This window comes from Phoenix dactylifera, chromosome 2, assembly GCF_009389715.1.
Source record: "Phoenix dactylifera cultivar Barhee BC4 chromosome 2, palm_55x_up_171113_PBpolish2nd_filt_p, whole genome shotgun sequence".
Taxonomy (NCBI): Eukaryota; Viridiplantae; Streptophyta; class Magnoliopsida; order Arecales; family Arecaceae; genus Phoenix; species Phoenix dactylifera.
In genome coordinates this window covers 28,779,239-28,796,245 of record NC_052393.1, presented here as the reverse complement: position 1 = coordinate 28,796,245, position 17,007 = coordinate 28,779,239, and the positions used below count along the sequence as shown (strand labels likewise).

General features: G+C 36.7%; 1 protein-coding gene across 1 annotated transcript; it reads left to right on the top strand.

The window, feature by feature from the left end:
* The first annotated feature begins 3,964 nt into the window (after positions 1–3,964).
* LOC120109970 (SRSF protein kinase 2-like) lies at positions 3,965–15,830 on the top strand. Its single transcript, XM_039123888.1, is given in 5 exon segments — positions 3,965–4,391; positions 5,328–5,723; positions 5,725–6,117; positions 14,749–14,796; positions 14,870–15,830. Coding segments are annotated over 5 exon segments (1,332 nt in total). The 5' UTR covers positions 3,965–4,208; the 3' UTR covers positions 15,182–15,830.
* Positions 15,831–17,007: the final 1,177 nt, after the last annotated feature.

Sequence of the window (17,007 nt, the reverse complement as noted above, 5' to 3'; positions counted from 1 at the left end):
TAAGCTCACACCCTACGTACTATCAACCTTCTAAGCCTTGGGATTTGAAGAAGAGAGAGAAGAAAAAGGTAAGCTAAAAACCTAGTAAGTAACCAAAAGCTTTAGTTAGAAGGATCAAGCATGTACAACAAGAAAATGCATTTAAAAGCTATTGATGCATAAAAAAAATATATACTTTTAAAAAAGATAGGATTTTCATAATCAATATTTCATATACAAAAATTTTCAAACGATAATATGCTAACCATTTTCAAAACCAATAACTCATATATAATACCAAAGGGCAATTATAAGTCAATTTTTGGAACCAACATATCACTTATACGAATATTTCTAGAAAACAACTTATAAACCATTTTCTAATTAATGTTTCACATGAAATTTCAATTAGCAATTTATAAATCATTTTTCAAATTCAGAACTACACAACCCATCAGTTTGTGATACTATGACCATATTACCCCATGATAGGATTCAAAGTATTGGACTTAACCCTTATGGAGTAGATCTAAATCGATCAAGTTTTCGACAATCAATGTGCTAATATATCAATTCCATTGGTGGGGTTCAAAATGTAGCCAAATTGGGAGTCCAAAAGAAACAAACAAAATCCAATGATTTTGTAAATACAATTTCATTTTGTTTTCAAGTTACTATAATGGCTCAAACATTTTATCAAACCTCAAATCTTGCACAAGTATCCATACCTCAAATCATATATGCGTATCCAAAATGTTTCAAATATCTTTCAAACATGTAAGAAAGGTTCCAAGGAAGTCTTCTAAGCACATCCAAAGGTACATTTTTTCAAAAGAGAATTCAAAATAGTTCCAAAAATATAAGTTCAAGTTTTCAAGCAAAAGTTTCTAATAATCCTAACATTCTCTTGAAACAACACGATAAAATTCATAATTATAATTGCACATGATTTTTTTAAAAAAATCCAAAGTTACGATATCATAGTATTCACTTGCTTGATCTAACTTATATATAAACAAAAAAACATTTTGCTAGAACAATGATTAAAGCTTAAGTTTTAGTATCATACCAATAGCTCACAAATGCCATATGAATCACAACTAGAATGGTACATGCTAATAAGAGAGTATACGTATAGTGATGTGTGTCAGTGATAGCACACTTTTTGTGCCAAACAATGCTTTGTACCGACTTTATAAGATCTTGACGCGATATGTACTAGCTTGGTATGAAAATCTAAGTATTTATTACAAATAGATACATTTCATTCAGAAGAAGTGTTTCATAATTTAAAATCCACAATTTCCAAAGTATTTGAAACCTAATTGATATAAATGCATTTTAATGAAAATTGATGGAAGTAATTCCAAAACGGGGTTTCACATAATAATGATTCTCAATTTCATGAAACATCATAAATTATCTAACATAGTATTCTATGAGAAAACAAGATAGAATGCTTAGAGGATAAGTTATCACATGCATTCAACTATAATTTTATTTCAAGTACCTTAAGGACTAATTAGCAAGGGCATGCCTTAGAAAATATAGAGTTACAACTTTAGCTTAGGTAGGAGGTTAGTTACCAAATACCTAGGTCCAATGAAGACTTGCTATGCTCAAATCAAATCTTTTCTAATACTTAACAATTACAAATCACATGTATACTAAAGTATAGCCACTAGAGCCCTAGCATAAGCCTAAGTACCATATCAAAATCAACATTATTTCTCAAGCTAATTAACCCCAAACTTCCATGCAATATTCAACATTCCATAATTAACAAAATAAAATTCCAAAAAAATAAAAATTAGTTTAAATATTCCAAATAAATCGAAAAACTAATTTATGTTAATTTTGGCCAATTGAGTGATTTTGATAAATGATGTCAATTTTAGTTCTGAGCTTTCTATGTAATAATAATCGTGTGTAATTATTAAAACACATCTCCAAAAACTATGATATTGGTCATGTTGGAATCCTTAGAATAAGTGGACTCCAAAGGTATAATCTATGCCGCTAGACACTCACTAGAGATAGTTGATGACATAGACTTAGACCTAAGTTTTTTCCTAAATTTGTACCAAAACTACAATAATCCATCAACCCAATGAAAATAAGGTTAGGGTTTACCTTAAACATGCCACCTTTCCGTTCCACTAGACCTTCAGTTTCACATAATAGGTCTTCATAGGGTCTCACCAAAAGACATCCAAACCTCTTTACAAAGTCTTCTCCTAAACCATGACATCCCACCACAAGCTCTTCAATTTACCATATAAGAAAATTAAAAAAGATTCTCAAAAGAAAAGCTTTATTAATTTTTGTGTTAAAACTAAATACATGGCTGCGATATTTATATGGGAAATTTTCTAAAATCAACAAACTTTTTCTAGCTCTCAGAATATAAATTTTCTAAAAGAAGATAAAATGATAAACATCAAAGTAAATGGTAGAAAATAACTTTCTAAACCCTATTGCAACATAGAGAAAAAAATCATCTTAAATTATTTGACCATGTAATGGTATTTTCATAAATATCCAAAAGTTTGGTATCACTAGCATTTCTTCAATAAATCGTCCATATTTTTCTTATTCGACCTCCATTATGAATGATTCAAGATATAACGAAAAAAGACTACTAAATATATATAAGATAATGTTTCATCTGGAAGTTTTGACCATACTGATGCTAGTGGAGCTTTATTTTAGATTGAAATGTGTTGCATTTCATTTTTTAATAGACTGGATGTAAATTTCAAAATCTAAGCTCATTAAACAAATGCGAGTCAAGTGTCATCCTATGTTCTTTCTTGAAGCTCTTTACAAGTTTCTCAAACAATTAACCTTCAAGCTCACAGCTTCAAGTATAGCCATGTTATTCTCTTTAGCTTGGATAGTCTTCTATCATATGCATTACACTTATGAGGCCCCTTTTTGGATGTTTGTAATGTTGGTTTAAGCATGTGGCAGCCTTGGATCATTTGCCTACATCAACTAGGCTAGGTTTTAGACTGGGCTGAAACTATGGCCTTAGCCTAACTTGAATATGCTGCAGTTTGGGCCAAAACCCCACTGAAGCTGGCCTGGTCGATGGGCCTCAAGCTAACATGAGCCTATTGTTAGTCCTAGGTGGTATCACTTCTTGCCACTGGAGCAAAGTATAGAGGTTCAATTGAAATTAAAGTGAACCCTTCCTAGAAAAACGACGAGGAATAGCCCTTCCTAATCTTAAATAATAAATAAAAATTAATATGAATTAGCTTCACCAAGGTTAGAGTGGTACTCAAAGCTACTATAAATTACAGATTTATCAAGGGTGTTTCTCCAACCTCATGGCATCTACATGTCTCTTAACAGCATAATGTAAGATGGCTAGCTTGACTAGTTCATTTAGGTAAAACAAAATCCATTTCAAATATGTTATAACCAACATAATAAAATTCAGTAAAAGGATGTGATATTGCATGCTTAGGAAGGGCAAAGTATCTTATTTTCTTAATAAAACTCCAATTAGCAATTGACTAATACTAATCTACCAATAAAGAGTTCTTCAAAAGAGAGGCAGGCAACAAAGCCTTTATTACAGTAAATTCCTACCATTGTTGTCTTGTAAAGGCCAAAGATTCTGAATTAGACCAGAAGTTCCATATTTTTTGATTGCAAGAATTTCATACAACTAAAACCATAGAGCTATCAGCTAATAAAAAGTTTGAGAAGCCTGCCCTCACAACCCTAAACAAACAGTAACTCATACTTTTCAGGTTGGCTGCCAATCCTTTTTGGCTAATCAAACTGCAACAGCTGGAGCTCCACAATGACTGGGTCCCACTTTCTATGAGCACCAGCCCGCGCCCAGCCGCAAGCCATAGCTATCAGCTAATAAAAACGTTGAGAAGGACCATCCACAAACCTTCAAATCCCTTGTCCTGTGGGGCAGATTATGTTAAGCTAGAGAGGCACCCAGAAATAGCATTTGAGATCGCTTCACAGTCGGATCCGGCGTCACGTTAAAAAAACTCAGCCACGACCCCGTTTCCCCAACCGACGAAAGGGGAAAGGAGAAACCCGGGACTCGGAAAAAAAGAGAGAAAAAGAGAGAGAAAGAAAACCCCCCTTCCGCCTCTTCTTAGGTGGTGGGATTCTTTCTCTCCAGCGACCAAAGAGTGGGATTGAAGCGAAGGGAGGAGAGGAGAGAGAGATCGAGGGAGAGGCGGAGAGGGAGAGTGATGTCGTGCTCGTCGTCGTCGGGGTCGGGGGAGGAGGACGAGGGCGTCGACGCCTACCGGAAGGGCGGCTACCACGCCGTCCGAGTCGGCGACCAGTTCGCCGGCGGCCGGTACATCGCCCAGCGGAAGCTTGGATGGGGCCACTTCTCCACCGTCTGGCTCGCCTTCGACACCCGATGCAAAGTACTCGATCCGCCACCCCCCCAAGCCTTCCTCGATTGCTTCAAAACGATGGAAAAGATCTCATCTTGGATATATTTATTCGGATTATTGTGGATTTCCTCATTTTATAATCGGCAGTTTTTTTTTCTGGGAATTCACGCGATTTCTGCTTTAAAGATCTCATCTTTTACGATCTGTCCTTTTTCCGTTTGGTTTTTTACTTTGAATTGCTATGCGCATGAATCGTGCGACAATTGATTAAATTATTGTGTCGGCTCATGATGGATTGAGATTAGCTGCTTCAACTGTTATTGTCCAATCGAGAACCCTGGGTCGTTCTTTCATTATTATGTCTTCTTAATCTGTTATGTAGTATGGGCTGTCCTTGGATTCTAGTGATCTGCTTGTTTTACTGTTGTGATTATTACCCACCTTTTTGTTTGGATCCTATTTTAAATAAAATAGTGATATTTTTCTTTCTTTTTTACTTTCGATTTCTCAGAAAGATGCACAAATTTCAATAAATTCTATTCCTTTCGTTTATTGATATATGCGTTTGTCTTTTCTTATTGCAGAGATCTGTTGCTTTTTGTGTCTTTTTGTTCAATTTTCACCTTTATCAGTGTTAAATATTCGTGCTGGATGCTGATGGAGGACTGCATATTTATTTCACTTTGCTTTTATGAGTTTGATCAATGTAATTTCTTTATTTCGCCGCATCTAACATTTCATTTTATATTTGTAGATTGATCACTTTAAGTTGATGCTTACCGTCAAGAATATCTTCTTTTAGATGTTATATTTGAATCAGTGTTTTAGTCCTTCATGGACTTGCCTTTATGACCCTCTCCACTTTAGTTTTATAATAAATGGAAAATCTCCCCCCCCCCCCCCTCTCTCTCTCTCCAGACGTGATGTCCAATCTAAAGATTTCTTTAAAATCAATTTGTTTTGCAGAGATTTGTAGCCCTGAAAATTCAAAAAAGTGCAGCAGAGTTTGCTCAAGCTGCTCTTCATGAGATTGAGATTCTCTCAGCAATTGCGAAAGGAGATCCCTCAAATTCCAAGTGCATAGTTCGTCTTCTGGACCATTTTAAGCATGCTGGCCCAAATGGGCAGCATCTTTGCTTGGTATTTGAATTCCTTGGTGACAGCCTACTCCGGCTAATCCGGTACAACAGATATAAGGGCATTGGCCTGAACAGGGTTAGAGACATATGCAGATCAATCTTGTTGGGTCTTGATTACTTGCACAGGGAGCTCGGTCTCATTCATGCAGATTTGAAACTGGAAAATGTTCTTCTTGTCTCTACCATTGATCCTTTGAAAGATCCTGTGCGATCTGGATTTTCCCCCAATCCTTGAGAGGCCTGAGGGCAATGCAAATGGGGCACTTGTGGCCAGTAGCATTGAGAAGAAGCTGAAGAAAAAAGCAAGGAGGGCAGCAGCAAGGATATCTGGGAGAAGATCATCAATGGGAGGAACATTGCAGCCGACACAGCGGGAAAGGAGCTTGGATGGGATTGATTTGAGATGCAAGGTTGTGGATTTTGGGAATGCTTGTTGGGTGGATAAGCAGTTTACAGATAATATTCAGACAAGGCAGTATAGGTCTCCTGAGGTTATTCTCCGGGCAGGGTACTCATTTTCAGCTGATATATGGTCTTTTGCTTGCATTGCTTTTGAGCTTGCAACTGGTGACATGTTGTTTACACCTAAGGAGGGACAAGGATATAGCGAAGATGAGGTATGTTTGTTTATTCCTTCTTTGCTTGCTCTGGTTCATGAACCATAGAATGTAATGCCTTGCCTTGATTTGATGGATGCTAGTACGGAAAGCTGTGAGTAGTAAGTGAATGGACAGTAATCTTTATCCGTGTAAACATGTAATGCGCATGCAATGATGTTTGTCTTGGCATCTCTTTGGGTTAAACATCTTGTGTTTGTTTGCGTACTTGGTCCAGGTAGGATCGTTGTTGAGAATTTTTCTCTTCCATAAATTTAGTTTCTTTATGGATGCCAAAAACATACTTTCTCTTGAAATGACTTTAGAAATTGTATACTCAGACTGTATGAGTAATTGCCTATGACTATATGAGGTGGGAGTGGGAATCGTGTTTCATTCTTGAATTCATCTTTCTTATTGTGAAAAAAAAATAAAATGAGAACTCTAGGATATTGACTAGATATATGCATAGAAGAAATGAATCAGGAACCAACAGAGGATGGATATGCAATTGGTTACATAAGCAAGTTTTGAGACCTCTAATGGAATATCCATTGCAGGAGAGTCAACGGAAAAAGAGACTATAATATGTTATTTTACTAATTTAAAATTTTCTTATACTGGAATTATTCAAATAGTGGGAATGCCCAAAGACTTTATGGATATTGTAGTAAGTGGCAGAAATATATTGTCGCTGAGTTGTAAGAGAGTAAATAGCATATTAGCTAATTACAACCATGACCACCATGTGATACCCCAACTATTGCTGTTGGCTATCAGATCTTGCTCTCAAGGCATACATAATGATTGTGCCCTCATCACTTCCTATTAGTTCATTATGTCAAACAATATCTGCATCTATTCTTTCATGAAAAAAATCCACATGATACCATGATTTGTATAAATTTCATAATTGAACAAAGCTATTGTTAAAAAAATAAAATCCTAAGCTGTGACACTCAACTAGAATAATGGAACTGTAATATGACCTTCTACAAGCTGAAAAATATACTAATATATAGATTTCTAAGATGATTACAGTTTTTTGGAATGTGCCAAGGACTTTGTGGATATGGTAGCATGCAGGGCAAGATACCCTTACTAGCTTAAGAGAGCGAGAGGATGAAACATACTCAGTGTTCAGCATGTAAATACCTATTTGTTGCTGCATTAGAAATCCTGCTTTCTGCCCTCATCATCTTCTACTAGATTGGTGAGTCAACATGTATGTAATCTTTCTCTGATGACTCCAGCTCTATAACCAATTGCAAATTTTTTGAACATGGCATCGTGATATATGTATTCTTGTTAAATAAGCTATAGTTGGACCAAAAACGATGAAACCTAGCAACATCAGGATCTCCACTATCAAATTTTCCATTCACATTGCTGATTCACAAAGTTTGTACCCAGCCTTTGGTAGTAAAAAGTGGAGATTTGGAGCCAATCCTGATATTAAGTAGCTGAAATGTTTCTACTTAAGGGCTGCACTCAATTTAAGACTCCTGGAAGCTCAATCCCACACCTGCATCATAGGCATTTCTTTACCCTTTTTCCCCTCTTTTTGAGGTCCTTGCCTCCCACTGCTACACGTAAATATGCTCTTGGACTGATCTGTTGTTCATGTAATTAAGGGCCCCACAGATGGCTGAAAAAATGTTGTCATTTTGCGCTTGGCTGTGCTAAATCATTGAATTTAATGACCACAAGCAACATTTGGAGGTAGGACCTTTGAAATTGGCATAATATCTTGAGCCCTTTTATAGCCCATTGCTTTCCCCCCCTTGCTGCATCTGGAAGCTTCAATTCATACTTATTTTCTTTTCAGTGTTGTGTCCTTCCGAATTAGTAATTTCAACATTTTGCTTAAAAGTTCTTTTGAAAGATTGGAATCCAGGAAATAAGGAATTACTTATATTTGTGACATCTTGAAGGTTAAGGAGGTAACTGGGTATTAAAAGTGCAATTCGAGAAACTAGAGTTCTTTTATGTTCAAGACTTTTGAGGAACATGCATTGGGAAGAGATTAGTATTATTAATGTTTTGTCATGATGGGGTGTTATAGATATGACCTACTTGAGCTGAAACAACCTAAATCTTTTAAAGCTTCTTTTGGTAAAAGTGGTGTCAAGTAGTTATGAGGGTTATGATCCATGATACTTGAATAAGGCATTCTCCAAACTAATCAATATCCTTTTTTTGAATGATGTAACCCATGTCTACTGGAAGTTTAGGTAAGTTGAGTTAAAGTAGGTAGCTATTTGAAGAATGAAATGTTTTTGAGGAAATTTTCTGTCCTTGACATCATGGAAGAGTGAAAGCTAACTAGGTTTCTTAGAGGTTTTTACACTTCATTCTATTCCGCTTTTCAGCTGGCCCATGGAGGCCTTTTGCAGCATATGACCCTTATAGTTCCTTCCTTTGGAGTCTTAATAGTCCAGCAAATTAGTATTCAATCAAATTTACCTACTAAGTTGGAAACCAAATTAAGCTCCATTTATTGATCTAAAGGATAGTTGTTTATGAAGAAAGAAAGAAAAATGTGAGGGAACTCATGGATGTGGATGTAAAATTTAACTCTATTTAAGATGCAGTTGTCAGACGCCCTTTTTTAATTGTTAAAGTCTTCTCTGGACACAGTTGAAGATGAAGGACTAAAAGCACAATTAAATTTGATCATTTAAGCAACTTTGTGACTCTAACTTGCTTCTTGAATACGCTTATCAAAGTGGACTGAGCAAGGAATGCCGAATTGACTCGAACCGGATGGTTCAGCCCTTACCGAACTGAAGCCGACATGGATGGTTTGGTTGCTATTGCAGGTTTGGGCTATTAAACGTTCCATTGGTATGTTTTATTCCTTCAAAAGAAGCTTCGAGATGCATAGGACTCTGCTCTCTCGCCCACTCTCCCCGCTCTCTAGCCCACTCTCTCTGCTTTCATGCCCGCACTTTGTACTCTCTTGCTAGCTCTGTCTGCCTCGCAAAGGCCTTTACGTTAGACGTCGCTCAAGGTTAGACTCCCCCCCCTCTCTCTCTCTCTCTCTCTCTCTCCACCTTCGTTTGTTTGTTGGATCAGGGTTTGCTGTAGAGGACGACGCCATCACGGTGCCATGATGTCTCCACCTTTGCCTTTCCTCTCTCTATCCCTTTCTCTCTCCCCCTCCCTCTCCTTCTTCCTCTCCTCCTCTCTCCCTCTCCCTCCCTCTCTCTCTTCCTCCCTCTCCTTGTTCCGTACATTCCGGCATGGCATCATATGGGCACAGTACCGGGTCGGCAAACTTTGGGATTGAGTATGTCTTTGTAGACGAACTGACCCAAATGGCTGAACCATCTCGGGCCAGTGTTGGTATAGTTCGATATGAGCTGAAATGCCCGGTTCGGGTCAGTTCGGTATTCCTTAGTTGAGACCATATTTTTTTTGCTCACATTACAAATGAACTTACTGCTTGCATTCAAAAAGATGTACAATCTATTGATGTTAAGAACTTGACTAAATTTTAGATTGGGTTATGGAAAAATGCCTAAAAGGATAAATGAAAATTAGCAAAACAAAAACAAAGTACATGAAATGCAATTTTAGAGAAGACAAAAACAAAGATGAAGCCTTAATTAATATTGATGGAAAAAAGATACCCTAGAGTAATTGGTTTCGTTATCTAAAATCTATATACAATATGATGAAGAGATATCTAATGGAATTTGAGCTGGTTGGAAGAAGTGGAGAGTTGCTTTTGAAATATAAATAGGCTTGCCTAGGTAGGGGTTATGTTGGAACAAAGAGCACTTTAACCTAGTTGTCCACCTTATTCAAATGGTCCTTTAAGCGCCTTAGTTAAATCACTTTTTCTCAAAGGCAAAACAAGCATTTTTTGAAAGTTGGTACACAGAATAACTTCATTAGAAATGTGAGACAAGTCAACCCTCCACTTTTCCCTTACGCTCTGTTTGGTTTGAGAGAAAGAGAGAAGAGAAAAGAAGGTGAGGATAAGAGAGAAATCAAGTTTCACTCATTTGGTCCCAAAAGTAAAGGAAAAAGTGGTGAGAAAAGAAAAGAAATGGCGAGAAATCATCTCTCTCCAAACCCACAATTTTTTCTCTTTGAAAGTTGAGAGATTTGGAGAGAAGAGAAGCTAGACGCTCGATTTTTTTTTTTCTGTTTCCTTTATTCCCCAAACAAGAGGAGAGAGTCATTTTATTCTCTTCTTTTCTCTGATTTTCTCCCTTCGCTTTTCTCTTGTTTTCTCTTCTATTAATTTCATCCAAATAGAGTGTTAGTTTACTCCATTAAATCCAGCGAATCTTGAACTTTGGATTCTGAAAATCAAACATAGCCTAAAGGGAAAATTTTATGAAATAACAGTTAGGCCTACAATGTTTTATAACTCATAATGTTGGGCAATGGAGTGGGTTAAAAGGAAAGCAAGTTAAATATATAAAATATGAAAAAACTAAGATTGATGTGGTCAGGCCAGGATAGAGTGACAAGTTACAAGGTTCGCAGCAATACCGGGGCTTGTATTGGTTGACGATCGATGCAGTGTAGTACGGTTCATATCGTTCCGTTTCGAGACATACCGTTTTTTTGCCAATTTCGAATTGAAGTCGGCAAATAGTTTGCGGACTTCACTAAAGTGAACTAGCAGACCGCCAGACCGTTTGCTGATTTTGAACTGAAGTCGGCAAATGGTTTGCCGACTTCATGTATGAGGGCTTTCAAGTCCTCTCTCTCTCTCGGCCTCTCTCCCTCTCCCTTTCCCTCTCTCTCCTTCTCCTCCTCCCTCTCCCTCGCCCTCTCCCTCCCTCTCTCTCTTTCTCTCTCTCCTCCCTTTCCTTTTGTTTTGAATCAATGGATTGAATTGTGCAGGTAACTGACTAGTCTGGTTTGGTATGCCTCGAATCGGCTGGTTCGGCTTGGTTCAACAGACCTTGGACCGACAAATGAGTATGATATTAGAAAACTACAAGAGTTGCACAAATTAGATATTATTGGGAAAATATAATGTGAAGGAACACATGGATCACTGTAATCACATAATGGAAGCATTGTTGGGTGTGATTCCAACTTTGATGATGCACCCTCATTTTTATCTGGTTTACTCTTGTTTGTCTCTCATCATCAAGAGCTAGGCTAATTGGGATGTACTTTTATAAACAAAAAGGTATGTATGAGGCATCAGACATGTGGCGATGTCTTATCACGTATGAAGGCCTAGGACCAAGGAGAACCGATCATAATGGTGTGGGCGTACTATGAAGTTCCGAGGGTGCTCTAATAACCATGGATACTTTAACATATGCTGAAAAATATAGAAATAGAAGAGGAAGACCTAAAAGTAACATGATTGGAAGTCGTGAGAAGATGTGGAAAAGCTTCAAATAATATTGGAGTGCTAATTCGGATACTTGGCAAATAAGGGTCTGTGAAGCTGACCCAAAATAGTTGGGATAAAGCTTGAAAGTTATGCTTATGATACTTCTAAGAAATGGTTCCAGTGTTTAGTTATTTGGAGGTTATTTTGCTGTATGACATTATACATGTGAGACTCATGCCAAGTCTCTAGGTAGAATGTTAAAGGTTCTGGTAACATCTAATTTCTTTAAACCATGGGAACCATGGAAATGGCTTTTTTTTTTTTTGCATCAAATTTCTTCCATTCTATTTTATTTTGTTATCGATTGGGATTTGAATAGTATTACCATCAATATTTAGACAGTCACACCTAAATCTTTGTGACCATTTAACTTGTAATCCTAGCCTAGATTAGCTCAAATTGGTGTAAGAACAAAAGTCCTGATGGGTGATGCATCACTCCATCCAGGGTTTGCAATGATGAGTCAAGTGATAGAGAGCATTTTGGGAATGTTTGATGAACTCCTTGGTATGTGAAAGCACAAGTTTCAAATTTGTGGCACTTCTAGAATGAATGCCATAAGACGACATATGAGAAGACATAGATCTAGTATCAATAGATCATGTCTTCAAGGAAGGTGATTGCTTTAACTTCTTGCCACTCATTAGTTTGTGAAGAATATTCACTTTGCAATGGACAATGTTAAGAATGAGTGTTGAAGAAATATTGATCTAGTTTATATTTTTAATGTGAAAAAGTCAATAATGCAAAAATTAGGTTCCTGATGAGGTTGAGATCCTAAGTCACTTGGCTATATACCTTCAACTTTTTCTGTAGTTTTTCTCCAACTACAAGAAAATCTTCTCTTTTGAGAAAGGGAGAACTCCTTATATGACTATTTATAGCATTAGTTGTAACGTGATCTAAATGTGATTTTGATATATATTATTACATGGCAGTTGTGTTGCCTATAACTAATTACGAGGTAAAAGTATTTTTTTTTCACCTGATCAATTTTTTCTCTCTCTCCAGCCATATGAGATTAGTTTTTTAGTAAAATAATATTAACTTATGATATGGCAATTGAAGCATTAACTGGTAGCTCAAAGACATCTAAATTTGATTTTGGTAACATATACTGGACCTTGGCATATGTGGCAGATTGTGGTGTTACTGATTGAAGTTGAAAATGTTTGTGTTAAGTTTTTTGACCGTATGACTTTTCTTCTTAAAAATTTATAAATGCACAAAAAGTTTTCCTTGATCTTCTCTTCTTCATGCACCCGCGGCATAATATTGAGGATCAACATGGGGTGTATCTACAGAGATGAGCTTCATAGGCTTAGGCATTAAGTTGCACAATGGGGTGCTTGCACTATCTAGGTGATGTTTCAGTTTAGTGTGAGAATTGTGATATGATTTATATTTAGCAGAAATAGGTACTTATCTCCCATTCTATGCCATTTTTTGCTTGATTTCTAAGACTAATTTCAGCTTGGCTTTAGAGAATCTCACTTTAACCAGGTTAAGTGTCTACAACCCCTACTTTGGGTTAAATGGAATTGAGAAGTTGTAAGATCTTTATGTTTCAATGTGTTTTTTGGGTGTTTCCATTTGGTGTTCCATGTGAAATCCCAATTTTTGAAGTCTTTTCTTAGAAAAAGTTTTCATGTGCCAAATTTAAAACTTAGATTGAGCATGAGAGTACATAAAAAAAGAAACATTCCTAACTTGCTGAAATCTTCATCGATGTTCTTAATCATTTAAGTCTGTTCTGCATCAGCAACCTGTGAGAGAGTCCAAGTCTTTGTATGGCCATCTGTGCTGAAAGAGAGCCTTGGAAAAAGAGCTTTTCTAGTAACCTTGGATAACTGACCAAGAAGCCACCTAATTAAGGTTCAAGTAGTTTCCCAAACATGGAATACCCACATATAGCGTTCCCAAACATGGAATCACCCCAGCATTCCTGTCACACAAGACAATATTCACTATAAATCCATTCCAGTTAATTTAAATTATTCACATCTCTATATTCCTATCATAAGTATTCTCTATGTATGCTCATGCTTTTTATGCATAATTTGCCAATGCCCTGCTTCTTGCAGATGTTGTTCATTGCCTGAGACAAGTTAGATAGCCAGGTAATTGTTAGTATTGGCTGGATGGTTTTCCCATAATACAACATTTGAAATTCAGATCCTTGGGAAATTTTGAGATCAAATAATTATGAAATCAAACTGTTGTATGGATATGTGTTTGATAACATGTTCTAAAAAACTTATTTTGATATTTCCAGCTTCCAATTCAGTTACTATTGTGAAAATGTGTCATGTATGGAGGGATTTGGATATCATTGATATAAAATGGAAGGAAGAATTCTCTTTATTGGTTCACAGTATCTTTTTATTAAAAAAGAAAGAAAAACAAACCTTCATTTATGAGTGTGGTTTTGTTGTTGACAACTTCTACTTTAAATGTCATGAAATAAATCGTTTTTAATGTGTTTTAATATCCTTGATTATTCTTGACATGCATAAAATGTAAAATATGGGATAACTTACTGGTTATCGTCTCCCAAATGGCATGGTTTTGAAACAAGTTATTTTGAACACAATATGGAACTCTGCTTATTGTACTTTCTATTCAACACAAAAACAAATGTTGGTCGTTGGACTAACTTGGCAAGCCATAGGAATCAACGGGCTATTTGGATTGATGTATAACTTTTTTTTTTTTGAGAAGATGTATAACTTATACATCAGATAGACCTTATCTTTAAATTATGCTGAGAAAAGTGTGACAATGAATAGAGAAGACTTCTGGTTGAGAAAGCACCAGATCGTGTAACCCTTAAAACATAGGGATTATACATTCTGTCTGAAACTTGATTTACATTATCATTGTTTCTTTTATTGGGGATTGTGTGCTCCGGTGTCACTCGGGTGGCTATAATTTCTTCTGGCACCATTGCTATCTTTTCTCACATTAACCTGAAGATTGTGTCTATCCAAAGGACTAGTTTTTTTTTCCAATATGCACCTGAAGTTTCGCAGTTCTTCCAGTAACTCGTTTTGGCTTTTGAATTTTGTTTCTGGAGCTGAATATTTAGAAAGTTTTGGTTCTATATATTATTAGTTGTAATACTAGCTATTCGTGATGAGTAGGCTATCGAACATTTCTTGGTCATAAGAAACATGTGGTTTTTCTGGTGTTTGTACTTCACTGCTCTCTTAATAGATGAATGCCTTCTGGATATTGGATTTATTTTATTAATTCATAGTTCTGCGTCTGGATGACAGGATCACTTGGCTCTGATGATGGAGCTACTTGGGAAAATGCCTCGAAAGGTGAGATTTTCTTTTTATTCTTCCAACACTCTTGCAGTCATTAAGTATTAACTGTTTATCCTCCTGAGCACAGATTGCTACTTCGGGATCTCAATCAAAGGACTTCTTTGACAGGCATGGAGACCTGAAGAGAATCCGAAGGCTGAAATTCTGGCCCTTGGATCGTCTTCTTGTTGAGAAGTACAAATTTCTTGACTCGGATGCCCAAGAATTTGCTAACTTTCTTTGCCCTCTACTTGATTTTGCTCCTGAGAAGCGGCCAACAGCTGCAGACTGCCTGCAGCACCCATGGCTTAAGAGCAGAGATAAAAAGCTCACTGATGAAAATATCGAAGCAAGTGTAGAAAGGCTGGAGATGGGCGTGAGCAGCAAGCTCAAAGTTTAGGCGCACAAGTGAAAATATTTTAAACATGCCACATGCAAAGATTATCCTACTCCATGTTGGTAATATTAATTTGGTTATTCACAGAAAAGCTTCAATTATTTTCTTTTCATTGATTTCAATGGGTTTCAGATTGAGGGTTGTTTGGAGGAAGCAGCTTCAAACTTACAAGGGGCCAATAGGCCATGACATCATCAGACAGTTGTTATAAGTATATGGTATATATATATATTTTGTTTTTGTTAAGTGGTTACAGAATATGTTTCCTGATCGTGAGGGAATATGGAGGATAGGGCCTCACATGGCTTTATCGATGTTGAAGTTAAGAAAGCTCTACTTGCTAACCATTTTAGAAGATATTATGTATTTGTTTTGCTGAGATCCAATTGAAAGTTTTAGGGGCTCAGCCATGAGGTTTTAGCAGTGCTTGAGCAAAAAACTAGCTTGGTGTGGTGTGAGTTGTGTTATGTATTATTTGAACTTTGAAATTAATTTATTTGTGTACAACTTGATAATAAAGGCCTTCTCTCAATGAGAAAGTTCATACTGTGAGTTTAAATAACCTCAGCCCTCAAGACTCAGAAGCTGTAAAGTACCACCAGTATGAGCTTTTTCCTTAAATTTGAGAAAGTTGATGCTGTACTTTTGCCTATAACTTGATTGACATGTGGAAAGGCTGCTCCATCTTTTCTTGTCTTTCCAATGAAACTATTTGGACCATGGTGGAAATTTGCTCTCAAAAGTGAAGTATATATAAAAGCTTTATTGCATTAGTGCTGGACAGATGGAATGAATAGAAAGAGCATGCATGACTGTGATCATGTTTAAGATTTATGGTTGTGATCGCCTGTTTGACAAAATGCACTCTTACTCTGGCTGGTCTACTATTGTCTATTTCTATGGGCAGGTTTTTATCAAGGACAGTGTCTAAAAGATCATGGATGAAGGTCTAGGTAATTAACCCGCATTATATTATAGTAATAGAGATGTGTGTAATTTCCTTTATAAATGCATTAACTGTCAAGCTTAGATCCTTCTTCAATTCTCATCTTACAGCACGAACATTCAAGGATTTCTTTAAATTCTACTAGAGTCACAAATACTTGTTTAGAGAGTAAAGCAAGTACCATTTGCAACCGTTATTTATTTATTTTTTTGGTAACAGGGAGAGAAGATACTTGCTACAAACGTTTGAAGGTAATGCCCGAAGCGTCTGCAGTCTGCACTAATGGATTGAGAAGATACTTTATGATGATGTTCAATGCAGGCCATATTTGCCAAACAATCAGCTACCTGATTTGCTTCTCGAAGAACATGAAGACAAGCAAAGTTGGAGAGTGGCGTATATCATCTTGATGCTTCTCAAGGCCGGTTGATGCGAAGACTCCTTCCCATTAATCCATTTCACCACTGTATTTGAGTACCTTTTCGATCAAAAGTTTATCACCCTGAACTATATTTTTCAATCCATACCATGCAGCCATAGATTCTGCTATAGGTACAGAATTTGTAATTATAGGGATTGATGCAGCATAAAGAACTCTTCCTATATTATTCCGAATAACAAACTCGGTACCTGCAGCATTAGGCCGAACCGAACCATCAAAATTCACTTTAATAAACTGTGTCGTGAGAGCTTCCAAGATGCAATGGTTTCTTTTAGATGATCCGCAAATACTTGCAGTAAATGGCAGCACTAGATTCCAGAGTCTTTCAACTGAGTACCTCTTGAGTGCCTCTTATTTGGAAGACTGCCTTTGGTGAACAATTATATACCAGCATCAACAGCACAATTCTGAAACACACACATTTCTACCTTTCCAAGATTA